Below are 13,008 nucleotides of genomic sequence, written 5' to 3' on the forward strand. Positions count from 1 at the left end.
GTGAACAGGAGAAACCGCGCTCAGAGCATACAGAGGGTGCGTGGATCTCGCCTAGTCCCCGGAGCTGTAAGCCATGCCCACCTAAAAGCAGGAGAGATGAGGAAAAAAAATAATCTCCTCTTGAGTGTAGCAGAAGCTTTCCAAATGGGTATGAGCAGGACTAAATGGATTACAAGACTTGGTCCTTATTTAGCAGGAGGCTTGACCATGAACATATGTGCGGGACACACACAACCACGACGCAGTCAATATAGCAGGTCAACGTAGCAGGGTATCTGCAGGCGTGCTGCAGCCCCGAAATAAATTAGGTAACTAAAAACGCACTTATGCTGAACACCTCAGTTCCATAATATGCCAGAAAACTGAGTGCAGCATTGTTAAGAGTTGGCTGAGAATCAACAATCAGAAAGGTGAACAGTTACTAGTTTTGACACATGAATATATGTTGTGAGAGGCTTCCTATGGTAATAGGACATTTCTCTGCTTCTTGTAATGAGTGCTGAAAATGTTCATGTTTGTTTCTCTTAGCGCCAGTCTGAAAACTGTACATATTCCAGAGGTATGTATACATTACTCAGTGCTCTAAGTGCATCTTCTGTATCTATTAAACATTTATGTAATGCAATATTCTCAAGTCAGAAGGACTTTAAAATATTTACAAGTCTTAATAAATGTTTTAAATGCAATTTTTGTAACATACAGCAGAACTGGACTTCCTTTGAACTGACGGGCATTTCTGCATCTTCCTGTGTCTCTAGTAAAATGTGAAAATACAGAGAACATGGACTGCAGAGGGGTCTGGCAGTTCCCATCCTGTATGAAGTCAACAAGGTGAAGGGGAACCGAAGCATCTGGCCAAGGCACCGTGCGCGGGGCACAGCGAAGGGCACGCAGCAGAGCAGGGGGAGCTCAGGGAATACCTTTGGATGGGTTACAGGAACTGTTGCATGGATGGTTTTTCTTTCCCAATTTTCAGCCAAGTCTTACTGTGTACCAGCAGCTCAGTGGGTGTCTTGGTGAGGGCTCTTCCAGCTACAGAGCTGAGGTGAAGAACCCTGCACAGCCAGTACTGTGTATTCAGCACAGTGCCAATCCTATATAGTGCCGTATTCTTTTTAATGCCAAGACGATATAGTCAGGCTTTGCTCAAAGCAAGGGATTTAGTTCTCTCTGAGGGGCAGAAGTAGTCATAGCTTATGTCAGTCTCCTGCTCAGAGCACATAACCAGACGTGGTATCTAACAGAGCTGGGTTTTATGCTCTTTGGCATGGTAACCTTACAGTGCTTTAAAGAAGTCTTTAGAAAAAAAAAAAAACACCAGCTTTTTAATGTGGGAATAGAGCAGAGGCCAGCTGGAAATTAAACCCAGGAATGAGCTTGTCTTTTTGTATCTGAATTCACAGCATTTTAGAACTTTCATTTTGCACAAATGACATGCAGGTTTCATAAGGGTTTTTTTCAAAGGCCTTTATGTCTTCTGTTACACAGGGGGACCACAGCTTCCATACATACGTGATAGACTTACACTACCGTAGTACTTAGTGGCCTTAATGGATTGGCTGTAAAGCAGCAGCAATGGCAATCTCAAAGCATTAAGATGAAACAAATGAGACGGGGGAGCGATCAGCCAGTCTTCAGGTATTAAATACAGAGCTGGCTCACATCTCCAGATCATCTACACTTTTGTCCACAAATTCAGATGATCTCAGTATCTGAGCTGATCTCAGTTACCTAATGTGGTCAAGCTTGACCAGCAGAAATGCTCCAACCTCCAGAGATCCTCTTCTGTTTTAAGTGAAAGCTACCATTCATTTCCCTAGAACTGGAATTAATCAGGTATGTCTACATTTTTCTATGTAATGAGTAAAAATTGGTTCACTCTTCAAAACAATTGAAATGAAGCATGTTCTAATATTACTCCAGAATCTTGGATACTATCAGAGAATAAAACAATTGGTCATATCAGCACAGGGAAAAACACCTGTTTCAAAATCAAACGGGAAAAAAAGGGCTTTGGATGATCTAAAGCTAATCATGGTATCAGGATTCATAGAAAAGTAATGGGTGACTGCTTCCCAAGTATAAAACTAGCAATATTGCTCATAATTTTTGGAAAACCATATAAAATGTCAAATTTATTAAAATGTTCTTCTACTGTAGACATTGCAAGAAGAACATTGCAACAACTTCATTAATCAAAACCAGGAGATGACAGAAAAAATTAGTAAACAGACAAAATCCTTTTTAGATCCTGTTCATGGTAAAAGTTGAAATGTAAATCTGAGAACTCAGAAATATTAAATCTCAGGGAACTATTCAGAAGTCAATTATTCCCAAAGATTGGGAATATAATTCATTCAGGACACTATTTCATTTGCAAAAAGCAGATTTAAAATTATTCAAGGAAAGCACTTCCTTGACTTCTGAAGACTCTTAGCAACTCTTGAAGAGGAAACAATCTCCCAAAAGAGCAAGCTGAAGAATGCTAAGTAAAAGAAGCAGCAAATTTAAAGTATAGTTTGAATTGAGAAATAAAAGCATAGAGTATATGATGAACTATCCTGCATATTAAATAAAAAACTAGCAGGACTTGAAATCAAATTACATTTTTAGCTGCAGAGAAAGTAAAGCCCATCCAGCCCTGCCAGTGCTGAGTGACTAAGGGGTACACTGCTGCTCTTGGGGACACATCCAGAATATGGCAACCTTGTATATTTACAAAACATGTTGATTCATAGCTTTAATTGTGAATGATTCGTGTTTTGTTAATACTAAATTCCCTAGAGTATCCGTGCACAGCATGCACAATGATCAAATTTTCTTTGAATTTAACAGAAAGACTTTCCTTTATGTCTATCAGAAGGAGGCTTTAATGACAAAACATGCCTCTCTACTAGTTATTCCTCCCCACTTTTATAGACACAAAGCTGGTTTTTTGAGTACGTATGGGAACGTGATAATCCAAAAGATAATTGAACAACAGACTGACTTGACTAGGAATGGATCAGAGAACACAATTAAAACAATGTATTGTATCACAGAAAACCTAGCCTGAAATAGAAAAAAAAAAATCCTACTAAGGGACTTCATATTGCTTCCAGTACCTTCGGTACTATTTTTAAACATTGTCTCACTTATTTTAAAACAGGTTGTAATTTAATTACCATATTCTATTGCCATTTTCTGCACCTCTAAAGAGACTATCTCCTTTGCAATAGCAATTTTGCTATTATAATAAGGAATTTCAAACACTTCATAGAATGCTTATGCTACTGTTTCCTGATGTGTATTCTGAGTTATTCTTGGACTTAAGAGAGCTTTTCATGATGCTCAGAACTGAAGTGAATTAAAACAATGATAGGTCTTATTTTGAGTCCTGATTCTGCAAACTATTCTGCATTTATAAAGCTTTAATCCTCATGCTGTTTTAATTTTTGAAAAGTCTAATTTAGTTGGCAAATTGTAAAAAGAAGCGAAATTAATTTGCTGCTCGCCAGTTTCTCATCAGCGTTCTAAAAGTCCCAGTGAAATTAATATATTAAGCCTGGGAGTGGAAGAGGATATTGCAAATTTAAACATCACAGATTAAGGCAAGAGGTACAGTGATGCTATAAAACTCAAAATATTGATCTAAATATATTAAAAGAAGAATCATCCCCTATATCAAACAGCATAATAAAGCAGTGGAAGTATCCCGGCTACTGAATCACTCTAAAAATAAGCTGGAGTAATTCAGTAACTCACTTGAATGGAAAGATCATTTCAAAGCACACAGAAAAAGAAAATAGAACACCTATGGTTATGAAATGCTTCTGACTCCAAATTTTAAAGCTGCATTTAGTTGTAGTTTAACAAATGAGATTGTCCCCTTTCATGCATGCTCACAGAACAATTGAGATAGTCACAAAATCCTTCAGAATGGCAAATGATACCCAATTCAAATAACCTGCCCTTACTTCTATTTACCCTAGAGATATTTCAGAAGTAGAGAAAAAAAAGGAGAAAAAAAGACAAAGAGCATTTCAACAGTTACTTAGCATCAGGTTACAAATAACTCATAAAGGCAAAGCAACCGGAGCCTCTGGCTAGCGTCTAGCCCATCAGCAGAAGGAAAATGCCACGAGAAGTTGCAGGTGAAGCTTTAAGATGACCTGCAGCTTAAATGAGTTGAATGAGCTGAGATGAACAAGAGTCAAAAAAAATGCTACATGTTGACACAAGAACAAGTAGACGTGAATCAGCCACAGCCCTACTTAGGCTAGAAATTATAAAGGAAGGTTTGAAAGAATCTTCTAGCAGGTGAAAAGGAGGAAAACGCTTAATGAATTTTAATCCGAAGAGTGATCATTTTATCTGCAAGATTACAAAAGATGGCTGCTTTGATAACAAGAGGCAAAACAACATCCCGGGATGTCCCTTTCAATTGTATGCTTTGAACAGTACAAAAAGCACACAATTTGTCTTTAACAGAATTTTTTGTAACATTTCTTACCCACACATACGGTGAAATAATTGACTATTACTGGGATGTATTAAAAAAATCAGGTTGATGGAATACTGTCAAGAAGTTGACTTGAGTTAAAACTGGTTTAGGGAGCACAGGTTTTGAACAGACGACAGACTCTCTGGTATCCAAGTACTCTTTCATGAATTCTCCATATTATCCTCACGGCTGGAATAATATGCCTCCACCAAACTTGGTGGTAAGAGCTTTTTACCTTCATAAGGCTAGGTAGCAGAGTTAGCAAGCTCCTAAGATTGAAAAATGCTCCTTCTGCATAGGAATCAAACCCCTTTCCACACACAGATTATTTACTCCTTGCCCTTCCATACGTCAAGGTTTTCTCTCCATTACCAATGTCATACTTCTTTCCCCACTCAAAAGTCCTCTCTAAACATATCTTACAGAGAGCATTCTTTTTTTTTTTTCTCCTCTCTTCCACCATTCCCCGAAATATCTCTTCTTCCACCTCTTCCCCAACTCCTTTCAGTACAAGTTACATTTTTCTTCCCTTCCTGAAAAATAAGTTTGGCTGTGCCTTTTTGTTTTTTTCTCCAAGTAACTTCCTTCTGTTTGCTCCTGCCTCTCATAATGAAAGCTTGCACATCTTTCTTTCCCACAATATGGATTTTGGTCTTTTAACCATGCAATGAACTTCCCCTCTTGTGAAATATCAAATTTTCCCATCACACTTTTCTATCACTTATTGTTTCCATGCCCAGATTATTCCAGTCTGTCAGCATATTTCCCTTTGTCAGATTTCACTGAATTTGTCCTGCTTAGCACTTCTTCCTTAATTCCATGATTTAAACACTCACCCACTTGTTCATCAGACTGTACCAACAGTTGTTGATAGTTTACTGGGAAAATGTTTAAGACACTAAGGACACTGTTATGACCAAATATTACAATGCCCTCATGCATCAGATAAGAATAGATCACAAGTATCTCAAGAAATTTTAATTTTTAAGAATCTTGCATTTAATTTGAAAAGGATCTTAAAATCCATCAACTCTTATGAGAAAAGTACTTGAAATGGCGGCTTAGTTGATTCACATGGCAGTTCTACCAGAATAAAAAAATTTACCATCTATATCTGTACCAAAAATAACCATTATTGAAAAGAAAAAATACATATATTCTATTTTAAATTATTTAATAGGAGTATTTCCCGCAATGTTACATACAAGAAACTATTTTAAATAACATTAATACAAACTAAGAAAAGTCAGAGAACCTGAAGTTAGAAAGATTTAATCTTTCTCTCACATAATAAAAGACATAATACATACAATTCATTCAAACAGCTGTATTATCATAACTGTAAGAAAAAGCTTAAATAAAAGTTTTCAAATGAGGGATCTAAGAGTCAGGCATCTAAATCCATGTGTAGGCACTGAATAGCTGGTTTAATTTTCAGAACTGCAAACACTTTTGACTTCCACAGAGTTTAAGGTGACCGACACCTATAGTAGTCCCATTAACTCTTATCCACATAATTTAATTCATCTGAGTAGGTCCATTAAATTAAAAGGGAAGATTTATATGCATAAACCACATAACTAACGTTTACAGAGTTACAACATATGCTGATACATGGTTTTAGTTGTCTAATTTAAATCTCAAAATTTAAAACTTTCAATCACAACATTTAAAATATGAGTTGTTTATTTAATTATGCATTTATGACATATGCTATAGTATTTAAAAACATATGGCATGAGGAACTCCCACTAGATTTTAAAACAGAGCAATTAGTACATTTTTTCAAAAATGGCAACCAGAGTCCTCATGATGAATGTATTATTCAAAATATTGAGGTATATGAATAACAGAAATCATTCAGAAGCATTTTCCTTATTGACCATATTACTTCCACAGTTTGAAAGCAGAAATCCTGTTAGAAGAGACTTCTGCTTAGAAATGGATGAAATCAATAGATCTAGAATTTTAGAAGTTTATGTAACTTCCAAGTGCCTAAAAAAGAAATATAATCTGTTATACCCCAAGTTTTAATCAGGGCTCAGTATTTATACTCGAATCAACACCTCTAAATACTTCATTAAAATCAGGATACTGGCAATCACAACACCATTAATATCAGTTTGTTAAACATCTTTTCAGTTGCTAAACGAAAATACACTTTCCCACACAAGGAGTTTTAATCATTCACCCATTATTATTGATCAGGTCAGTGACACATTATTTGTCTTTACTAGGCTCATTATTTGTCTTTACTAGGCTCTTGTTCTAATAAATCACAACAGCAAAATAATTAGGTTGCTCTTTTTAGCACAAGGAAAATGGGCTCAGTCCTGCAGACACTTTTCAAGTGTCTAATTTTATAAATGCTGATGGTCATATTAGTACACATAAAATAAACCTTGCAACAAAATGTTTAGACAATCAGGGTTCAAATCACCATAACACTTATTACTGATAGCAAGTCTGCAATGGTTGGAGAGCTACAGCACTGAAATTGCAAGATAGGAACGTAACATCAACTAACGTCTATGAAACTGAATTCCTCTGAGGTCTACTAACCACCTCTGTGGTAAAATGAAAATATATACCCACTTTGTTCCTGGGAGGGAAAGACAAGGCAAGCCACTGACTGGGTCTTACCCTTTTCCTTGTCACCACTGAATGAGCAATTAGAGATTGTTCTGGTTCGCAATACAGTCAAGGAACTGTTCTTTTAAAAGACCAGATCTTTTAAAAATTAAGCTTGATAAAGGATTGATCTGCCCTTCATTATGTCTACTCAGATTTCTTCAGCTAGCAGCAATCCACCTTGGTTTCAAAGTAAAGTTCTCAAGTATCCTTCTAGTTCCATCCTTTTTTTTTTTTTTAAGAAACCAACCAAACTAAAATCATTAAGGCTCTTTTATATCTGCGTCAACTTGATTTACTTATACCAAATGGAACAATCACTTTTAGGACCTTCAAGTGGAATTATTGGTCTTGTCAATATTCCAGGAAAAGTCATCATATCCATTGGAATAATTAGTCTCCGACATCTCCATCTCTGTCACCTATGAGCCACAGAAAATGAAAACCTACAGCTAATAAGGCAGTTCCAAGCAGATCTCCCAGTGCAGTAAGATAAGGGATAGAAAAACTGTCAGGATCTTTTCCTTTTTTCCAGAAATGGTGCACCATCCAGTCAGCAATCCATAACAGAGTAAACACCTACACAACATCAAACAAAATCTGGATTATTATCATATAAATTACATTGAAAGGAAGTCAACAGCCAAGATTCTTGGCTCCTTAATATGCAGCACTAATATATACAACTGCATTTGAAAAATATAAATAATTAATACAAATAAAATTCAGACTAAAACTCCCCACAACTAGAGACAGGGACACTTAGCCAGCTTCTCTCAGTCAATCACATGCACAGGTGGAAGGAACACCTCATTGACACCATTCTTCACCCAGTCCGTGCTTGAGGACTTACGAAAACGGCAAGAAAAAGCAAAAACCCCAGCCAGACATGCAACTGTACCTCTACACAAGACATCATTCTGTACAGCAAGAGCACAGGTGAGGGTTCAAGATTATTCTGAACTGACTGACGCTCCCTCAGATGAAAACACTCAACCCAGGAGTAACTCTATTTTCCACGGGTCTAGAACTGACCTGAATCTGACCTTTATATCACAGACGTGATATAAAGAATACTGGGTCAGATTAGGAACAGTTTCATCTGAGTTGTATGAACTGCAAAAAATGGCCTAGAAGCTACTTTTATGCCGAAATACCAGCTTCAGCCCTTCTGTAGTCAGGCACACCTGCAATATATATTGTGAAATTGTCACTCCAGGCTGAATTTGTCCCAGAGTAAAAGATTTCATTCCCAACTGTGAAAGTCTGAACATTTGAGAGGTTTGATCTTAATTCCAAAGGTATGCATAATAGTTAATCCAATTTTAGAAAAGAATCTTTTTAATGTTGCACAGCTGTATCATAAGAGATTCTGCTTCCGTGGAATCATGTGGCGTGGCATGGCACAAGATGAATGGAGAAAGGACCACTAACTGAGCTTCCATTCCTTCTTGTCTCTTCTAAGGAGCTGCCTTAAGATGAAATGAACACTGTATTTTATGTATTTTTAGTTAAATCAGATCTTTAGGAAGGGTAAACTTCAGACAGTTACTACCATAATTCATTTTTTAAAAGTCTACTATGTAATTTAAAAGTATCAAAAGTAGTAAAAGGTGCAAAATTCATATTTTATTTAGTAAATGATTGATTACTGGTAGCAAAAGCATCTTTATAAATGTATGCACTTGTTTACTGAAGTACTGGTAAGATGGTTGCAAGACACTTCTCCACAAAAGAAAATACAGTAAAATGAATGTCATATAAAAAATTGCCTTGAAAGAGGTTCTCAATTAATCTTTGATTTGCAAAAGTATATGTTAATATCCTGCCTGAATTTTTAATTTAAAAAAAAAAAAAAAGGGAGGAGTATTTGCTTAATGAAAAATGCATGGTTTGTTTATATAAACATATCTCTGAAAAGGGAACTCTGTAGTCTAAGCTAATTATGCAAGTCCTAGGTGTGCTGACTGGAATCCAAACAAATATATTTAAAACAGATGTTTTCTTTGGAAGACTATCAGATTCTCTGAGTCGGCTCCTTCTTCTAACAGAGACAAAAAGAGGCCTGTTTATAAAAGATCCTGTACGTTAACATCTCCTACAGGATATGCACTGAAAACCCTGTAGTGCCCCATATCAACAATAGTTATGCATACTCTATTAAAAGATGAGAGCATTCGTTCAAAGAATTTATAATCCATTTATATAACACAACCAATTAGACATAACAGACACAGTCTAATTTAAAAGAGAGTATCCACTTTTAGCTCTTAAAAATCATGACATGAAAACCTTTAATTTTTCTATGTATTTTCTACCCTAAAATAACTGACATAGACTACCATGAAAAATGGGTAGTTTGGAAATTAAATTTTGTCAATCTTTCCAAATAATTATTTGTGCTATATTAGCTTACGGGTGCATAACACATAATGCAGATTATAACAAACCTGGCTTCTGGAAGTAATAGGAAAAAAGTTATAGCATATTATATTACCTGATGCTTATAACAGTGTGTGATGGCCGTTGGGACACAATGCTTACAGAATAGGTTATGAGACTGCAGACCACCAGCCTTTATTTTGGTGAAGGAATAATGCTATCATCATGCATTTGCACAGCTAGAAACTCACTAACATTTACAAATTATACAGATCAGTCTTTGGAAATGGTTACAGTATTTAACTACAGTAGTTGTTGTTGCAAGATAGAAGTCCACCAATGTGACTTAAATCTTCAATGAGATTTTGCTCCTTATCATAGTTAAGAGGGGCAATCAAAGTCATCAATCAACTTATTGGGGGGGCAGGGGGGAGGGAAGCATAAGCCCTATGAGTTTGCTGAATTTTTGACAGCAAGACAGTCCTTGTATTTAAAATGATAAGAGAAGTCACTCATAAAGATCTGACAGATTAAAAAAAAACAACAAACAAAAAACCCCTGAAACCTCATACAAAAGACATTAAGAGACTTGTTACTTTAGTGGCACAACACTTCACATTTTCTGGGATTTATCAGTGACTTATATTTATTTCAGCAAAATGGTGCAAATGGTGTAGCAGTACAAATACCGTGTAGTTTGGTGTGCGCACATGCTATGAAGAAGAAAGCCTTCCTACTTCAAATTGAAAACCAGCTGGTTTTGAGGGGAAAAATAAAGGGATCAACATTACAGCAAAGCCTAACAAGACAGTATAAAAATCACCTCTTCAGCATAAAATGCTGGAGAAAAGTGATAAGAAAAACTTGTAAATATATGCAGAACTGTTCAAGATGTAAGGTAGTATTTTAACATTATTTAATACACAGAGGAAAAGAACAATTAAGTTTGGTCTGCAAAAAAGGAGATGAGTAGTAGTAGAATTCTGAAACAGAGCCCTAGGAATTCCTTCAGACTGCAATAATAAAATAACTGCAAGGTTTAAGAAAGGTAAAAAATAACTAAATATCTATATACATAAAAAGATCTGTCTAAGAAAAGGGAGACACTATAGTGACTTATAAGAAAAAAAAAGCCCAGAGCCAGCATTGCAAAAATACACGCAAAATCCCAGATGTTTTGAAATTTTAAAAGGAAGATCATGCTACATTATTACTCTTCTGTAAAAAAATTATAATCAAAATTGAGGAAAATTAAACTAAAGACATCATCAGTTTTAGACTCTATTTTTGAAATGACCTATCAGTCACATTGTCAAAAAAGGTCCTCAGAAGACAGAAGCAGCAGAATATAGCAATGAGAGAAAGGGAGGGAGGGAAAGAGCAAGAGTGAAGTCTTTATCAAAGCTTAATGATGAAGAAGCTGAAAATAAGGAGTGTAAGTACACATCTAATTTTGTACAACAAAGGGGCAGAAATAGAGTGATTCTTGCTATTGAACTTTCTGATGAAAATTATGAATATCAGATTGAAACTGAAATTGAATATGAATGCTTAAATAAGAGTGAGCCTCACTATTTAAAGCTCAATCTTACGATTGCAAGACTAAAATAGGAACATACCCTACAGAGAAGGTTTTTTCCTTTGTTAATGGGCACAAAATTTACTTTCATTCTTTGCAGGTCTCTAGATACAAATAAGAATTTACTTAAGAAAAGTTATTTTTGATCTTTTGCATGTAGTAGGGTCTTCTAAAAGCTATCTGCATTTTCTCATGTAATTAATTCCTCATTATTTCTGAAATAGAAAAAAAAATGAAACCCTATTATTTATAATAAAAACACATACCTATCTCCAAACATTATTAATACTGTTGAAGCTTCCTGCAGCCTAATGGATATGTTGCAGGATCCTATAATATTTTTATTGTTACTTTCATCTGGGATGACCATATTTCACCAGTGAATGCAAGTCAAATTCACAGAGATTAAGAAGTATAACATTGAAATGCATATTTATGAAGATGATTTGAATCTTTCATGTCTATATTAGTTTGTACATTAGTTGCTGTGATTAGTGAATTCCAACACCAAACTGGAAAAAAAGTTTAAGTTACATATTTGCATATGATTTTTCACATGGGCATTATCAAAATTCAACTATTAATTTAGTATGTAGAACCAAGACCTAACGTCCATTCAAATATATTTTAATTCTGCTTTACTCTCAACCTTACATTGACTCAAAATTCACCTGTAATGTAACTATGGCAAGATCTGGTAATCAATGCATAAGAACTCTTAGAAATCTATGAAATTCAAAGGTAGGTTTATTGATTTTTTAAGTGTAAGTGAACCCCCTCAATCAAGGATCTCTAAAGACTACTGCGTCCTGACTCTGACATCATTCTCACCAGATTTATGGTTTACATCTTCTAGTGGTTTTGACCCTTCATTAGAGTTAATTTTTAAATTATGTATTACATTTCTCAGGTTTTAAATGGCTTTTGATGTCATCATGTGAAGCTAAGTAGTGGCTGTAAAACGCTCATCATAGATCTACACTGAACTTAACTTGCTGAATTTCCATTGTCTACAGCCAGAATTCTGTAGTCAGGGAAAAGGGTAGGATCTACATATATTTTGCAAAAGAAATTTTTCTCTACTGTCTTCTCAGGCAGCATATCTGGCATGAAACATGTCCAGGGGAAACAAGTCACTATTTCCTGCACACATACAGAAATTGCCTTCCATGTCTGGCAGCAAAGAAACCACTGGAGAGCAAGTTCGTTCTTGCTGCTGCTGTGACACTAGCTACACTGCGGTACCCAGACAGCATGGCATACATTTGTGTAAGACAAAAACCTCATCTAGGTAGAAAAAGAGGATACCATTTTAATTGAAGTTGTTTCTAAATCCATTTGACTATATAATTTTGAGAGAAAGAACCTTTTTTTTTTTTATTCTACAGTTTCAACCCAAATTCCTGAGGCTGTCTTGATTTCTTTGTACCCTTGCCAGACCCCCCGGCTGGCCAGGACAGTCCTAACGGCAGGCGGTTTGTCAGCTGTCTGAGTGAGGAGTCCAGCCCAGACCTCTGAGCGCTCAGGTATGCTCAGCCTGCACTAGCTGTAGCACATTTCACTGTGTCACGCTACAGACATGAGCACTTGAAGTTCAGCCTTCTGGAGGCAAAAATCACCCCTGCTAATGACTGGGCAGGAGCCAGATTTCTACCACAGACAGCAGCATGCCTGGAAGTGAAAGGGCGGTTGGGACCCACATTCAGATCCCAATGAATCTGGCAAATCTGCTTCTCGTGCTGCAATGAGAAAATACTGAACATGCGGAACTGTCCAGGTTTGTACCTTAGTTTCCATATTTCCTTAAATGATTTAGTCTTTTTAGCAGTTATATGCTCTACACTTCAGAAGTAACCTTTCCTATTAGAAAAAGCAGTACTTAAAATGCATCAATATTTTCTCAATAAACACAACCTTCCTCATCTCTCTATAA

At 36.0% G+C, this 13,008-nt stretch overlaps 1 protein-coding gene across 1 annotated transcript in view; it reads right to left on the reverse strand.

Moving 5' to 3' along the window:
- Nucleotides 1-5,640: 5,640 nt before the first annotated feature.
- The window catches only part of SLC41A2 (solute carrier family 41 member 2), a 54,717-nt gene continuing 47,349 nt past the window's right edge, over nucleotides 5,641-13,008 (reverse strand). Inside the window, exon 11 of the mRNA XM_080394025.1 lies at nucleotides 5,641-7,693. Within this exon, the coding sequence (XP_080250151.1) occupies nucleotides 7,508-7,693 (186 nt within the window). The 3' untranslated portion in view covers nucleotides 5,641-7,507. The remainder of the gene's footprint in view (nucleotides 7,694-13,008) is intronic.

This window comes from Falco punctatus (genome assembly GCF_963210335.1).
Source record: "Falco punctatus genome assembly, chromosome: 6".
In the NCBI taxonomy this organism is placed as follows: domain Eukaryota; kingdom Metazoa; phylum Chordata; class Aves; order Falconiformes; family Falconidae; genus Falco; species Falco punctatus.